We start from the raw sequence: 16,393 nt of genomic DNA, 5'->3' as shown, positions 1-16,393 counted from the left end.
TGAAGGAGCAATACTTGAATAAGCTACAACAAGGATATAGTAGAAGTATCGAAATCTATACTAAAAATGAGTGAAAGCGAAATCATGTTGTGACAATACTCCACTCCATTCTATTTAGTCAGTGTGTATGACAAATATATAACATTGCCCAAAACAAAAGGGCATCTCTCTATGACCAAAACAAGAAAAAATTTCTACATATTTTTTTCTGCAAAAGAATCTTACTCTTCCGCTATCTGGAAACATATTAATGGATTACAGGCACACCTTGCTCCCCAAGTTGATGAGGGAAGGCGACCTCTCCAGCAGCAGCAGCAACATGTCTACGCTGCCGCTCGCGTAGGTAAAGTACCGTTAGAAGGCATACAAAGAGGGTGAGAATTGTTGCATTTCCTTCTTCCATTAGGACATCCTCCACCCATGCTTCCACTTTGGGGTAAACTTCTGGTAAGGAATCAATTACGTTAACCTATAAAAAAGAAAATAACCAAAAAAGGGCCCATATCAATCAAAATATCAATTTAAAAAGAGAAAATATAATATTTCTACTATTTTTTTCTGTCCACTTGAGGACCAGTTACTACAGCCCCTCCATTATGCAAGTAAGGGGGCAATAAAAGGGTGTTTGCAATGAAAATAGTTCAAATAGTACTCTTTTGACAGACTCTTATTACATATACTAGTAGAGCACAGAAGTCAGGCTCCGCTGATGTTGGACTATATTCAGCTCGTCTGATTCATCTGATCTCAACTACTTCTTTCGGCAATGTCTTTGTACTCTCGGGGGTTTCTATGAGTCTTCTAAATATCCCAAGTCCCTAATCCTAGCCAAATTTACAAACCTGTCCAGTTGCACATCATGGCTCTTTGTAACACCATGACCTTGAGGATTTCTTTCCACATTGTTATTCCTCTGCTCACAATCTCCCACAACTTCCACGATCTAGATTTTACCCTTGCTGCCAATTATGATAACTTTGGATCTTTGACATGGCAACAACACTCTGTTTGAAGAATCTTAAGAGTCCCATGGCAGCCTCAAATACATCAAACCAGAGTATTGAACCATGTTTTCACAAAGCTAACACTATCACTCCTCGAACTCATGTGCTTCTAAACTTCAATATAAGTATGAGTTCTTCTTACCCTACAGTTGTTTAGGATTTGGATTGTGTTTTGTCTTCTTTCCACTCTAAATCGTCTACTGTATTACATGCAGTTCATCCACACTCATAGACATGCAGAGCCCATTTAGGAAGATTATTAGGACCACCATTCCCCAGTAAGCTAATATGGTAAATGGACTGCATCTGATAGCTCCTGCAAACTCTGGTTCAATTTCTTTTTTTTGAGGAAGGTAACAAACTCTGGTACAATACGACTCAAGGTTCTTTTATACGCCTAGGGAATCCAATCACATTCTACAAATGCCAAAAGCAAGGTCCCTCTGACAATCAGAGAGGCCTCATATTTCAATGCCCAAGTACTGATGACCCCTTTAAGACTTCTGTTTTTATCAGGTAAATGGTTTCACTTATCACAAGGCCAAAATCGGCTGTATACAAGTATACCAAAAAGCAAAGAACCTACAACCATATATGGCTCTCTATGAAAGACATCCAATCCTCTATACAACCCGGAACTACATAGGTGTACCAAAAATAAATAAGGGATTGAAGACTACTCCTTTTTTTTATGACAGGGGATTGAAGACTACTACTCCTCAACTGTCCAAAACTCATTTCTATCCCTTCAAAAGACCCCCAGTTTCCTTTTAGGACATTAACTGATTAGTCTTCTCTTTGTCACAGTTTTGGGGAAATAAGGGATAATCCAACGAATTTATGAGTGCGAAGTGGCTAGAGGTACTGAAACACAAAATGAACAATCAAGTATGTGTGTGCATGTATTTGTATGCAGTGAGAGAAATGGAGTAAACATTTACCAGGATACCATTGGCGTAGTTTTTCCTTATCCACAAGCTTCCAAGGGCCAATGTTACAGGCAACTTTGCAGCATGATCAACTTCTAATGCTTGATCGTAATAACGCTTAGCAAGATGAAGATCAAATGGTAGTCCCTGGCCATGCTCATGCATGTAACCCAGATTAAACATAGCTTGGGCATTAGATTGTGATTTTGCATGCATATATGCCTCAGCTGCACGGTCATAGTCCCGCTCAGTACCCTACAAAAGCAGATGAATAGTATTCCATCACTTCATTAATATGCAATTCAAGCCAAGGAAAGAAGATATCACAATAAAGATAAACAAACTTAAGGCTACTACTACTACTGGATGCAAACTAACATACCCCATACTAATATGTGAAGAAATTATTATTAGAATAAGATAAACAACTTGAGGCTACTTCTACTGAATGTAAAATAACATACCCGACCATAGTAATATGCATCTCCAATAAGCAACGCAGCATGTTCATTACCCTGCTCTGAAGCTTGCCACCACAAGGCATGCGAGCGTTGATGCCTCTCTTCATCACTGCAAATTCCAGATTCTCCCAAACACATGCTCCTTTCTCCATATTTGTCAAGGATCCATGCAGCATTACTTTGCGCAATCTCATAGCCTAACTCTGCCATTCTCGAATATAGAAGGAAAGCCCTGCCCACATCTCCTCTCAAATACGACTCTAGTGCCCATCTAGACAAAGAACTCCATGGTCCACGTTCTGCAACTAGTTTGTACAAGGAAGATGCCTGAAAATTGAAATAACGGACGGCATGTGAAAAGGAGGAAGGACCACAAAAGGGAAAAAATAAAAATACATCATCCTTCAAGATAATTTTATGCAACTTGAAGATAAAAGCACTTAGAATTTATCACTGTGAACATAAAAGCTTCAGCAATTATTATATCATGCTTCTCTCCTATTTCTCAGTTTAGTTAGTGTGTGCGCTTTGCATGAGTATCTCGCGTCAAACAATAAAACTATAAACAAGAAGTATGAAATTATTAAAAAATAGACATTGACGCGAACCTCTTTTTTAATATTTGTAATTCCTTTAATTATTTATTCATTTTGTTTACCAAAATTTAATTAAGATTTATATATGGTAAACATATTGATTTTGATATCGTAAATGTTGGGGAGAATCTTAGCACAGTTGGTTGGTTACCTAAACTCCCACCTTGTTGGTGAGGGTTCAATTCCCCACATGGTAATCCCCTCCTCATTTTCCCTTCCCCTACCCCAATTTTAAAAAAAAAAGAAAAAGTCTTAAATGTTAGGATTTTTGATATAGTTCAAATAAGAAGCAAAATTTTAGTCAACTTTAAAGTACTAAATATAAAGAGTTCTTACCTATTACAAATAAGTAAAGATTAATAGCTATACCTTTAATTAATTTCAAAGTCCTAAATATTAGGATAATAATTTAATGACAATTATTTGAGGAAAATAGTAAATGACAATTTTATCTATGTAGAATTTTTAATAAAGCGCAAAAAGTTCAATCAACATTTCTAAAGAACCTCCATACATTTTAATTAATATTAGATGAAGGAGAATAGCCTTGAAAGTTATATGAGTTTGCACCTTTACAAAATCTATCGACGACTCTATACAAGGCTATCTCCATTCTCCTCTTTACAAAAAAAAGGTAGAAAAGATATGACGGGATATATCCCAGTAGAGTACAATTACTCAGTACCTTCCATTTTATATGACTGTTTTGATAGGACATAGATTTTAAGAATTTACTTTAATTGTTCATTATATTATTATCATTATTATTAGTAGTAGAAGAAAATATTAACATAAATGATAAATAGTTAGGTGTCGTTTGATAGGGTGTATAAGAATAATATTGAATAGAGTGTATTAGTAATGTTGGTATTAGTTATGCTTGCTTGGTCATACATAGATTATTTCAAAAAAAATACTTAGATTATTTCTTATGCATTGTTTGATTTGGTGTATTAAAAATAACATGCATTGCATAATTTCTAAAAAGACATTTATTTACAAAAATACCCTCCACAAATATGGTGGAAAAGATATAGAAAGGGTTTTGAGGGACAATTGTGTCTTTAACCATGCTAATGCGTGCATTAAAAACCTTGCATTACTAATACCGTGGAAATCCATGTATTAGTATTAGTAATACATGCTTTAATACACAATTGAGTGTATAACTAATGTAAGCATTAGTTATACATAGGCTGAAAAAGTGTACCAAATAAGGTACTACTAATACACCTTGCATGTGTTATTTTTTCTAATACACTCTACCAAACGACCCCTTAGTTTCATATAGAAAGCCTCACATCAAAGTTTTAGATAATTGAGAGTTGAATGAAATAAGATTCTAGGAAGTTGTCATAGTTGTACCAAAACATTATTAATATACTGATATCAACAATTTTGGAAGGTCTAAAAATGAGAAGTAACATATAAATTGGATTGGAGACGATATATTTCCACTCCACTCTATCAAGCAATTCTCGTCAAAATGGCCATGATAAATACATGGGCTAAGAGATTCTACTTCGGGATTTGAAGCCAGTTTCTAAATAAGGTCATTTAGTACAATTAGTCACCAAACGTAAGGCACACCCGTGTTGTTGTTTCTTTTGGACAAGTGCCATAAAGCAAACAAGTCTTGTATGGTGTTGCAACTCAGGCAGCATATAGGAAAGATCAACCAACAACCATGTTCATTCATGAGAAAGTAAAATATAAGAAACTAATATAAGGTCAATAATCCCAGTAAATGTACGAGTAGATGACCAACTACATTTGACTCACCAGTGGAACATTCTTCTTAAGACCTACACCAGTATGGAACATTTTTGCCAGTTGATAAAATGCTTTTGGTTGACCAGCATCAAAAGCTGTTATGAAGTTTTTGGACGCTATTTTCACATCCCTCTTCACCCCAATTCCTTTAAGATACATTACTCCGAGGTTGTAGAATCCACCAGCCTCTCCATTGTCTGCAGCCTTCTCAAAATACTCTTTTGCCTGCAACAGAGAGCAACCAGTATGTCAATTGAATCCTAGATAACTTTTTCAATAGAGTCTATACCAAGAATCTAACTACTAAAGCTTAAACTAAAAGAATAATCCTCTTTTTATGAGAAAAGTCAGTGATCTAAAAAGGTGATTTGATGCACGCAGCAAGCACATGAAAATGAACAAACTAGTGAACTAAGAACAATATAGTGTTAAAAGCTAAAGGTAAGCACATGGATAGAGAAAAGGAGATCCAAGTTTGCGCTATTATTTATTGGGGAATAAAAGATGAAAAAATCTCTGTGCATTTACCTTGTCCAGAAACAGCAATGAAAGAACAGAATTTTACCTTAGTGTAGTTCTTTTCCACTCCATATCCTTTGACATAGAGATAGCCCAAACCATTGTAAGCAGAAAAAAGTTGCTGCTTGGATGCAAGAGTAAGCCACTCCAATGCCTTAGTAAAGTTCCTTTCAACTCCAGCTCCTCTTGCATATATTTCCCCAAGAAGTTCCATAGATCTCGCCTCACCCTTCTCCACTGCCTTCAGAAACCATGTTAACGCCTTGGTGTGATCACGTCGTACTCCCCTTAATCCAAAGTAGTAGAATATCCCAATTTTATACATTGCACCAGCATTCCCTTTTTGTGCCTGGTATTCCAAAATCTGGAAGTCCTCATCCTCCTCACCTCGCGACTTCCTCAAGGCTTCCTTATTTTCCTCTGCTCCGCTGTGTATCCTCACTGGTTCAATCACAGGTGAGTCCTTTGATATCAGGAAACTGTTAATGGCTACCTCTGCCAATTCGGCATACAATTTCACAGCTTTATCATGCATCTGCGATCAAACAAACAATCGCATAGATGAGAAAATATAATCTTTTCTATTAACTGCAACAAAAAAAATAGAACAACCCAGACTCAAATCATAAGAATGTTAGTATATAAATGCAATTTCATGTCTCCAACAGTAGAGCTCCAAACTCACCAGAACTACCACCTAAAAAACTTGCTTGTGCTCTGCTAACATCTCTTTTTCTTTCTTTTTTACACATCACCTTATAAACGAGAAACCAAATCCAATTTAAGATCCCTCAACACAAAATTCACAATCCCCCTGAGGAAAATACCACGTTTTTTTTTATATTGATAACCAAGAACCAAAAACTAATTAGAGCTCCATAGCTCACTATGAACCAGTAACATAAAATGTTTCACGAACGCAAAAGCAGGGTTTTTGCATATTACAGACAATGTGAGCATTCCTAAACGCTTCCCATTCTCAGATTGATAAAAATTGAGGAACAAAAACTCACCTCTTGGCGAGAATAAGTATAAGCAAGTGCCATTTTGGATTGCATATTACCGCCTTCAGCAGCAAAATGGTGGTACAGAAAAGACTTAGCTTTGCTCCTCTCTCTTCCAATCCCCATTCCATACAGAAAGCCCAAAATAGACTGCGCGTGGGGGTGGCCAGCCGAGGCAGCCGCCTCGATCTCAGACGCCGCCTCCTCCATCGCCCTTTCATCTCCTCTACTATATGCCTTAACTATCTTACTAACCGAAGAGTAGTATGCGCCTTCATGTTCAAGGTGAACTTGCGGCGCAGTAGCGGGCTCGAAAATCGGGCTCCATGAACCCGGATCAAGCACATAATCCGGCTTGGCTTCGGAGTCAATAAAATCATCGAATCCAGTATCCGACGGGTCATCGACGAGGTTTGTAGAATCAGCGGCTGCTTCTTTGAGGTCTTCCTGAGAGAGGACAAGCACCAATTGGCGGCCGAGTGTAGAAATTGGAAGAAGAGCGAGGCATAGGAGAACAAATGTTATCCTTCGGGAGTTTCGATTTCTCATCTCCTTACTGAATTTTGATCCTTTAATGGAGGTCGGAGATGTTCGTCAGCGGTCGTTAGGTAAATTCTGGTGTAGGAGTCGAAGAAGACGGGAATGTAGAGCTCTTATCGTGTGTTTCAATTGCCACGTCAGTGGTCATCACCTGAACCATTAAGAACATGCCACGTCATTATGATCTTGAAAAAATAAAGAGAAAACAAAGTCTTCAACCAAATACTATAACATTGTTCACTTTTTCGAAGCTTTTATTTATTTGAAAATTATAGTGTTTGAATATGATTACATAATTTTATTTTGGTCACAAATATTATTGCATATGATTTTTGGAGCTAATTTTTATATATTTAAAAATTGTTTTAAATCATGCTATTGATGTGGAAATAGAGTTGTTTGAGTTATAATATTCGAGGCTCGAGAATAGTTAATTTGGATATAATTATAGTAACATCATTGAAGTACTAATGTTAGCGACATTGAAAACAACAGTATTATTCAAATTTGTAAGTACAAATGAATTGCAAGGAATATAACTATTACTATAAATTAATAAGGTCATTGTGAAGCATTGCCGATTAACCATTGTTGTTGTCTCGCATTTTCCGCAGGTGCAACGTTGGTTAAGTTAGAAATTTTAAAATTTCACTGACTTCGATTAACATTTTACTTACGAATCTCAGGCCTCTATTGACAGAACGCTAATATAATATTAGTTAATGTAAAAATCTGTCAAGTAAATGTGTGTAGCCGATGTATGAACTAATGGTATACAATTTCACATTTACAAATAACTCGATTAACTTTTAACAAATTAATAAGTGGAAATGAATTACACGAAGTAACTATTACTGTATTAGTTTATTACTAAAATATATTGATATATATTTCCTGATTAAATAAACTTTTAACCTATTAATTCACAAATTAACATGTTTAGTTGTTGATTTACCTCGAATCAATTTTTTAAGGGATAAGGGTTTGAAAAATATCCTAACTTTGGTCGAATTTGATGTTGTGATACTAAACTTTCATGAGGACCTATTACCTCCCTAGACTATTTAATACCGTATTTTTTACCCCTGAACTATTTAATAGTGTATTTTAAAGGTATATATATGTCCACGTGAACACATTACTATTTATAATTTTTTATGTCCATATGGGCAAATATATATGTTTAAAATACGGTATTAAATAGTTTAGGGAGGTAATAGGTTCTCATGAAAGTTTAGTATCGCAACAACAAATTCAATCTTATCCCATTTTTTAATTATCAATTTCAATTTGAATTGTAACTCAAGCTTTGATATTGACTTGAATAAAAAGAAAAAGAAAAAGAAAAAGAAAAAGAAATTTCAAGTTTGATACTCTTCCTAGCTGAGAGTAATATTCGTGGGGGTATCGGGTTTCGGCTGAACCGTCCGCTGCAAATAAATTCCGTCGAGAAATCCGGCGAAGACTCCCGGGGTTATAGCTCTTAGCAGCTTTGTTCCTTGTTGTCGTCTTCATCGTCATGTCAGTAGAGATCAAACTTTCGCGATCCAACCGCATTTATCGGCCTAATGTACTTGAAATCTGAACTGATTGTATCTCTATGTTCGTTCATATTATGCAAATTATCATAAAGAGGAAGTATTCTACTGTTACTCACGTATTCGTAATGAATAAACTGCAATTGTAGGAACTAGTGGAAGGGAAAATCGTAACGAAGCTCTCTTCTTCCATTTCCCATGAAGGCATTCGACTCAATGTCAACGCTTCAGTCAACTTGCAGGTACTTATTTCTCATATTTTTAGTTTGATCTTTCCATTTAAAATAGGTGTAAAATTTGAAGTAGTCCAGTCCTATGCTTTAGCTTACGCGTATGTTTAAAGTCGGCATTCAGGTTCGAGGAGGATCAGCTGGTGTTATTGAATCTTTTTATGGTGTTATCAAGCCTATAAAAATTCTGTAAGCATGCTTCAAATTCACTTTAAGTTTTAACTGCTTGTTTAATCCATGCTCCGGATCGCCTGTATATTTGTGGGAGGTTGTCAAGCAATTTTGGCTTAGGAAGAACATTCAATTTGCACTGGACCTATACAACATACTCAAATAAGTTAATTATGTAAATTTTGAACCCTCTCTCTTTTTATCCGTCGTGACTAGGAAAAAAAGATGCTTCAACAATTCATGCATTATTTTTAGTCTACTTATATATGCCACTCAAAAAATCAAAACTTTTCTCTTTACTTCATCTTGTCCGTATTGTTTGTTGTACAAGAATGCAATCGTGGACAATTTTCTAGGAGACATGTTTTTGTTCACTTTAAATGATTCTGTTGTTAACATTTTGTTGTAAAAGCATTTTGATTTTTGTAATTTGTTGATACTCACCTGATTTTTCTGGGGCGATGTAGGAATAAGACTGTTGAGGTCCTAAAATCTGGTAGGATCAGCTCAGGTACTACAGAGGTATGTTCTTAGAATTAAGTTATGGTGAAATTTTGTTGTTTTATGCTTCTTCAATTCATGATTTATTTACTTTTTTGCTAAAAGACTTCCTATTTGGTAGCACATGCCAAGGTTTGAGTTTCCCCCTCAAAGTAAAATCTTCCTTGACTTCCTGCAAATTGCTTATATGAGAACCAGTGGAGGAGAGGAATTATGACAAAGAGAAAAGAGAAGTCAGTATTGGTACAAGAGTGTATGAAAATTATTGTGGTACTTGGTTATGATATGATCCAATCTATCATGGCTTTTCTTTTCTCATGTTCTACACTTTTTAAGAATAGACTACTGATATTTGGGTGAGCTGGATGACAAATGAAAGATCCCTCCATCCGTTCCTTTGCCCCAGCATCCCATCCAAAAAAAAGAAAATAGAACCCCTTTACTTGTTCCTGTAGTTGAATATTTAGAGTTCAGTTGTTGGGATTTCATGTTAAACCTTTTACTCAAAGAAATTGTATCATCCTTAGTTATGTTAAATTATTAGGAGAAGTTCTTATAAACAGTCGCAGAAAACAAAAATGTTCCTGGAATCAGGAGAAATCATATCAACTCCTCCCCTACCAGCTATGCAGGGCAATAGTATTTTATATCATTGTTGATTGTATCAGCTTACTATCTTGGGGAGATTTGGGTTCTGAGAGTGAAATATTGCTTCAAAGGAATCTGTGAAAGGGAAGGACTCTTCAGAATATTACACTTGAAGAGTGGAATGCAACTCTTTCATTCTCCTATATTCTACATGGCTCTAGTTTACTTATAAACTACTTTTCTTGCGCCACTCAGAGTGGCTGTTTTTTATTTTGTTTATTCATTGTCAGTTCTTGATTCTTCTTCTTGTTGCCTAGATCCCGTTTTCCTTCTGGTTGAAAGATCCAGGAGAAAAACCTTTGGAAAATTTTTACGAAACATATCATGGTGGGGATATTAGCATTCAGGTACATTCCGACAAGAATTTGCTGTGTCCTATATGTTATCAATCTGTTTCAGTTTTCTTGTTTTTGATGTCTATTCCATTTCAATGTAGTATCTGGCATCTGTAGACATTTCAAGAGGATACTTACACAAGTCTCTATCTGCCACAGTGGAGTTCATAATTGAAAGCGAAAAGGGTCTGGGCCTAATCTCTCTTTCTTCCTTCTCTTTTTTATGGGTCATCTAATGTATCAGTACATGAAGAGCTCTAAATCTGCCTTCCATAAATGCCTAATTCAGAGAATCTTCCAGAGAAACCCATTTCTCCTGAAATGGTCATCTTTTATATGACCCACGACACACAGAGGCATTCACTACTTCCAGAGCTAAAATCAGGTTCATACTTGTTTTTTCTTTTTCCTGGTAAATAATCAGGCTCACTTGTTATAGATTAGAAAATTCATCTATCAATAGGAGTTTTTAAAAAAAATCATCTATCAATAGGAAATCAGATTTTGTGTTTGTATCTAAACTTAGATACAATTAGGAGAGAAGGTTTGTAACCCTTATTATTGAGTACCAGCTTCTTCTTTTTGTATTGTGAGTTGAAAGAAGGGCAAAGAAGAGTAAAGAGGGGGAATGGGAGAGAAATAAAACAGGAGGAGAGGAGTGATAGTAATGAGTAGACACAGAGATTGTGTTCCTACCACAAGTAGGTAGAAACATCAGGAAAGAAGACCTCTTCTATGTAAGGTTGTCGTAGTTCCCAAACCAATAAGGAACGTGGTGGATTATGATAGAGATAAACACATATCAAGATGTTTTATTTCCCATTTAAAATCATATTTAATGAGTGTCTGTTGCTGGACAAGAAAATGTTGGGAATTTGATTCCAAATGGGATGGCCGCACTGTCCAGGTTATTCTCCATTTTCTACCAATTGTATAAGTCAATACATAGGAGGAGGATAAATGATGCATCAAAAAGTATTTGCAGTAAAAAATCCTTGAAAACTGTGTGCTTTTTGAAATTTGAAAAATGTGGATTTTCAAGAATAAGAATTATAAGCAGCATTAGGAATTTCTGTTCATTCTTACTCTTAGTACACGGGTAATATTCAAATCCCAAGATACTTTAAAATCAACCCTGGAAGAAGCTGTGTTTTTAATTTTATGCTTTGCATCCAGAATTATGTCTTGGACGAGAATATAACAGTTGGATGGTTGCAACTTTTATCCTGAATAGGGGGATTTAGGGTAAGCGGTAAAGTGTGCACGCTATGTTCTTTGTCGGATCCTATTGAAGGTGAGCTCACTATTGAATCATCTGCTGTTCCTATCCAATCCATTGAGATTCACTTGCTCCGACTGGAGTCAATTTTGGTTGGAGAAAAGATAGCAACTGAATCCTCTCTGATACAGACAACTCAGGTTTGTAACTGCACGTGTAACCATGAAAAGTTTTATACCATACTCCTCTTACTGATATTGTGCAAAACTTTTATACCATACGCCTCTTACTGATATTGTGCAAAACTTATCTGTTTATTAGATAGCAGATGGAGATGTATGTCGAGGCATGACTCTCCCAATCTACATTATTCTTCCCCGTCTTTTGACTTGTCCGTCAATTTTTGCTGGGTATGCGCTTGATCCAATTAATGTTTGTTCTTTGCAAATTCCCAAGATTTTATCTGCTAGCGCCGTTGTGGCCTCTCAAGAGTTTCATCTCGTTTGTACGTTGTACATAAATGTAATGCAGAGAGAATTGTGGATTCCAAATTATGCTTGCAATTGAGTCAATCCAGATCTATAATTGCTCTGCTAGACCATACATAGGAAAGAGTGCATTTATATGTTTATGCACCGCGGATGAGTTGGATAGTTTCCCAGCTCGTATTTCTGAGTTCAGGCCTCTATCTCATGGGTTCCCAAAGCAGATCTACTGGAAACTTTCTGATAATTAGATATCAACTAAAAGAGAGTTAACCAATGTATTTCAATCCATAGAAGTTGCTCCTTTATTTTTCTGAGATATTGGTGAAACTTCCAATAGAATCATGACCCAGGGGTAGTAATTAGTCTGTTTGATTTGTTTTAACGTGCTTGCCTTATGTTTACATTTGAATCCTTTTTTCTTCTTTTGCTATTATACTAGTAGCATAGTGACTGATATAATCATCTGTGTAGTCCCTTTTCCATAGAGTTCAAAGTCACTCTCGTAATAACCTTTCAGTCAGAGCAATCGAAGGTGCATTCAAAATCCAATTTCAAAACTCTTAAATCATGGGTGAGCATCTCCATCTGTGTCAATAGTTGCACAAAAGTACTGTGTCTAAAGTTGTCATCCTCTTCTGTAGCATGCAGCGGAAAGTATTCCCCTTGAACTAATTCGGACGAAGTGAGATGCTTAAGTCAGGTAATTGTCTAAGATTGAATAAGAAACTGGATTTCTTAATGCAACTTGCGTTAGTCCTGTACATTTTAGTGTTATGTTGCTCTTTTGTTCATAATATGTGTTGTGAAATATTTTTTTAGGGATACTGAAGTGTCATTGCATATGTCAAGGGGTGAAGACCCACTTACTGATACTGGATTTGGCACCTTGAGGATAGACTTCTTATGTGAATCTTTCACCTGAAAGATGAGTATCATCAAGTTCATTTGTTTGACCTTATGGCCGTGAAACAATATTCTTGTTCTACATGTGGAAATTTTCCATGTGATCATGCAAAGGAGAATTGCACATCTAGATGGACAAGTAAGGTGCGGAGGTGTAGATTATGGAGTGTGAAGATGAGTTTGTTTTTCAGTAAGAACTCTAGCGACTAGCTGTTTTGACTCTTACACTGTAGAAAAGATAGTACATTCAAGCGCAAGTTTGCCAAACTGGTCTCATGCAAGAGGCGGAAAATCTGTCTTACATGTCAAAAAACTATCTGTTATGTGTCTTCCATGTTAGTATAAAAATAACTGTGGATCTTCATCTAAGGTATGATAATCATAAGATAATCGGTTACTGTTTCCTCTTCGAGCTAATTCGATTATACAAGATATTGATCAATATAAACATACTGAAATTGCGTGAGCAATAGTGTACTTAAACAAATGAAGATGGGCATTTTGTTAGCGAATGGCCAGAAAATCTCGTGGCAAAGACCTGTTTACATCTTAAAATCTCTATACTTATGGTTTTCTACATCAAAATCCTTCCCATCCCACTTACAAGTTTTGATGCTACAGCTAAATGGGGAAACACATACTACGCCATTTAGACAAGATTCAACTTCAGCCACTGCTTAATTAAAAACTTAGAAGCTTGAGAGGTGCCGACCATTAAGTCAAATATTTGAACATGAGTTGATTCTTGATTTTGAACTAAAAAGGTATTTGAAGTTAAGTTTAAAGGGTAATAGAAAAACTCAACTTCAAGTTGGAGTAGAAATTGTCTACCATGTAACCAAACAATTGCTTGCAAAAAAAAGAAAAAAAAAAGTCGAAAGAAGCAAATGAACTGACAAGTCACTCACTAAAACAAAGCCTAAAACAATCTACTGATACTCACAACTCATACTACTAAGGTTTTTCATCTTGAAGAAGTGTACCTTTATTGGTTGCAAATAAGACACAGAACTAACAAGCTAAAAAGAAGTACCGTTATTAGTTCATTTGCTCTTGAAGAAATCCTAAAACAATCTATTCAACTGAAAATTCATACACCATATTGTGTATGTACTTGTCACCAGGCTGAACGACAACAGAGGGGAAATTTGGTGTGTTGATAGCATTTGGAAATCCTTGAGTCTCTAAACAGACTCCAGCATGCTTGTTATAAACAGCTCCACCTTTGCCAACAACTCCATTGACATAGTTTGCAGTGTAAAACTGCATGCCAGGAGCATTGGTCCATAAATCGAGTACTCTGGAACTCTTAGGATCCTTGATTTTTGCAGCATGCTTCAAGCCATCTTTCTCGTCTCCACAGTCAAGCACATAATTATGATCATACCCTAAGCCAACCTGCTGGATATCACGGCCAATCTGCTTTTCAGAGGTGAAATCAAATGGAGTGCCTTTAACAGGCATTATTTCTCCAGTTGGGACCGTGTACTGATCAACAGGAGTGATATGATTTGCCCATATTTGGGCTGTGTTGTTGAGAATATCTCCTGAATTATGGCCACCAAGGTTCCAATAAGTGTGCTGGGCTAAACTAACAGGAGTAGCCTTATTTGCAGGCACAGCTTCCATGTCAAGTCTGAGTGTCGTCTTAGAGGTAAGCGTGTACGTTGCAGTAACAGAAAGATCTCCCGGGTAACCTGTATACAAGGCAAATCAGAAAGTAAGTCCCGTTACATTAGTCGAGGATGAATGGCAAGAGAGAAGAGAGAAAAATACCTTCCTCGCCATCACGACTATGATACTTAAAGGAAACTGATGGATGTTCACCTTCCTTATGTTCAGCAACCTCCCACACTGCCTTGTCAAAACCCTTATGCCCTCCTTTGAAGAGAAGAAATAGTAGCATTAAGAGTACAGACAAAAGAGAATAAAAGCCATTGAATTACAAAAGACTTCCATCCAACGACAATAATAACTGGGAAATAGCATAGCTTTTTGTTTAGCAAGAAGTCTCCAGTACACAGAAAATTCCCTTTCTTATTAGTGCATTACTTACTGAAATTACCAGTGCAATATAAAAGCAATTCACTATTCCGAAACATCATACTCAATGATAAAGATTCTTGCCAGAATCACCAGACATTTAGAAGCTCACAAAAGTTCATTATTCATGAAGGTATTCAACTTCCTGAAATTGGTAAAGCTCACAAATATTCATCAACAACTAAAAAATGTTCTTATTATGGAACGCAATGTAAGTCAATTTTCAGGTCAATCACTAATAATGAACTATAAAATTCTGACAGAAAATATTTTTTCTCAATGGGGTATGATTTCCCATAAGCAGATCATACAGCCAAAAATCGAGTGAAACAAGTAAATTCTATACAATGGTCAGAGATATAGTAAAACCTCCATCCCAACCCTTGTTATGGGTAATCATCAGTGATGATCTAGCATATAAAGATCAAATTTTGGATACACAATTGCAGTAATTTAAACACAATTGACTTACCAATGGATAAAATTTGCTCACAGAGATGAGAAAAGTATACAATATCTTACCATGGAGGCTGTTTGGGGGCTTATTGATGGGTAGAGTGTAATCAACTCCATTCAGAGAAAACTTTCCATCTTTAATCCTATTTGCCACACGACCCACAATGCTGCCAAAGTATGGGGCTAAACCTTTCTGATCAATTAAAAGAAAAAAAAAATCAAAAGATCAGCAAATTCAGTTCAAAGATCAAGCCGTAAAACAAATGGGTTTCGATGAAAAAATAAAAATTGACATAAAATTTTACTCGCCTGGTATGGCTCGAGGGTATCAAATCCAAGAACCACATCACCCAAATTCCCTTCAATAAAATTCAATCAAATAGATAATCAAACATCAGTATAAAAATATTGAAAACAAGAAAGATCCAATTTTTATGATGTAGTATATATCAAGAAGGGGATTTTTCTAAAGAAAAAGGTACCATCTTTATCTGGGACAGATAAGGAGAGAATAGTGCAACCCAAATTGGAAACTTTGACTTGCATGCTTCCATTGTTGAGCTCGATAATTTTGGGTTCCGCCATTACTGTAAAAATTAAGGATTTTCAGTTTTGCTGACCACTAAAAACACTGACAGAATGGTGTGTATAAATAAGTGATGACAAGATAAAGAGAAACAGAAGTGACACGAGGACAAACTGGTAATTTCAGTGAATATTAATACGTCAGTATTTATCCATTTAAATCAAGTAGATTAATTATTTATAATAATGTTTCATGGATTATGGCGGAGTTCTCCGTAATTTACTCTAAATAACAATAACGTGTAATACACAATTTCTCTATTTTTGTTACCTTTTGCAGAGTCAACTACATTAATCCTTTTGAAAAGAAATACTAGGAGTAATATTTAAGACAACATTTTAACTGGATATGTCATACTTTTTATTTAAGAAAGATTTCACAAGGTTAAGGGTTAGAATAATGTATTCGTTTAGGATATTTTACATCAAATCAACTCAATTTACTTTAGT

The 16,393-nt window shown here is 35.9% G+C and overlaps 3 protein-coding genes across 5 annotated transcripts; 1 reads left to right on the top strand and 2 right to left on the bottom strand.

Annotated features, from left to right (window-relative positions):
* Positions 1-85: 85 nt before the first annotated feature.
* LOC125832158 (ERAD-associated E3 ubiquitin-protein ligase component HRD3A) lies at positions 86-6,958 on the bottom strand. The gene is made up of 6 exons (XM_049511306.1): positions 6,296-6,958; positions 5,329-5,817; positions 4,773-4,988; positions 2,398-2,721; positions 1,946-2,188; positions 86-469 (listed from the first exon to the last, which is right to left on the bottom strand). The coding sequence occupies exons 1-6, from the start codon at positions 6,833-6,835 to the stop codon at positions 248-250; spliced, it is 2,034 nt and encodes a 677-aa protein (XP_049367263.1). The 5' UTR covers positions 6,836-6,958; the 3' UTR covers positions 86-247.
* Positions 6,959-8,215: 1,257 nt separating this feature from the next.
* On the top strand, positions 8,216-13,418 carry LOC125832572 (uncharacterized). 3 transcript variants are annotated; one of them, XM_049511755.1, is made up of 12 exons: positions 8,216-8,396; positions 8,514-8,606; positions 8,719-8,783; positions 9,233-9,287; positions 10,172-10,261; positions 10,351-10,435; positions 10,539-10,634; positions 11,484-11,668; positions 11,790-11,878; positions 12,428-12,527; positions 12,598-12,656; positions 12,776-13,418. In XM_049511755.1, the coding sequence occupies exons 1-11, from the start codon at positions 8,346-8,348 to the stop codon at positions 12,640-12,642; spliced, it is 954 nt and encodes a 317-aa protein (XP_049367712.1). In that variant the 5' UTR covers positions 8,216-8,345; the 3' UTR covers positions 12,643-12,656; positions 12,776-13,418. The 3 variants fall into 3 exon arrangements, 2 of the variants coding, with proteins under 2 accessions (XP_049367712.1, XP_049367710.1); XM_049511753.1 differs by having other exon boundaries at positions 10,351-10,441; positions 12,776-12,966; XR_007443231.1 differs by lacking the exon at positions 11,790-11,878 and having other exon boundaries at positions 10,351-10,441; positions 12,776-12,787.
* Positions 13,419-13,735: 317 nt separating this feature from the next.
* LOC125832470 (uncharacterized) lies at positions 13,736-15,997 on the bottom strand. The gene is made up of 5 exons (XM_049511621.1): positions 15,841-15,997; positions 15,668-15,717; positions 15,425-15,551; positions 14,636-14,740; positions 13,736-14,556 (listed from the first exon to the last, which is right to left on the bottom strand). Exons 1-5 carry the CDS (start codon positions 15,941-15,943, stop codon positions 13,934-13,936), a joined length of 1,008 nt encoding a protein of 335 aa, XP_049367578.1. The 5' UTR covers positions 15,944-15,997; the 3' UTR covers positions 13,736-13,933.
* Positions 15,998-16,393: the final 396 nt, after the last annotated feature.

This window comes from Solanum verrucosum, unplaced genomic scaffold (genome assembly GCF_900185275.1).
Source record: "Solanum verrucosum unplaced genomic scaffold, falcon-dt-bn FXZP01000009.1, whole genome shotgun sequence".
NCBI lineage: Eukaryota > Viridiplantae > Streptophyta > Magnoliopsida > Solanales > Solanaceae > Solanum > Solanum verrucosum.
Note: the sequence above shows the minus strand (reverse complement) of the source record. Positions and strands in the feature narration are given on the sequence as shown.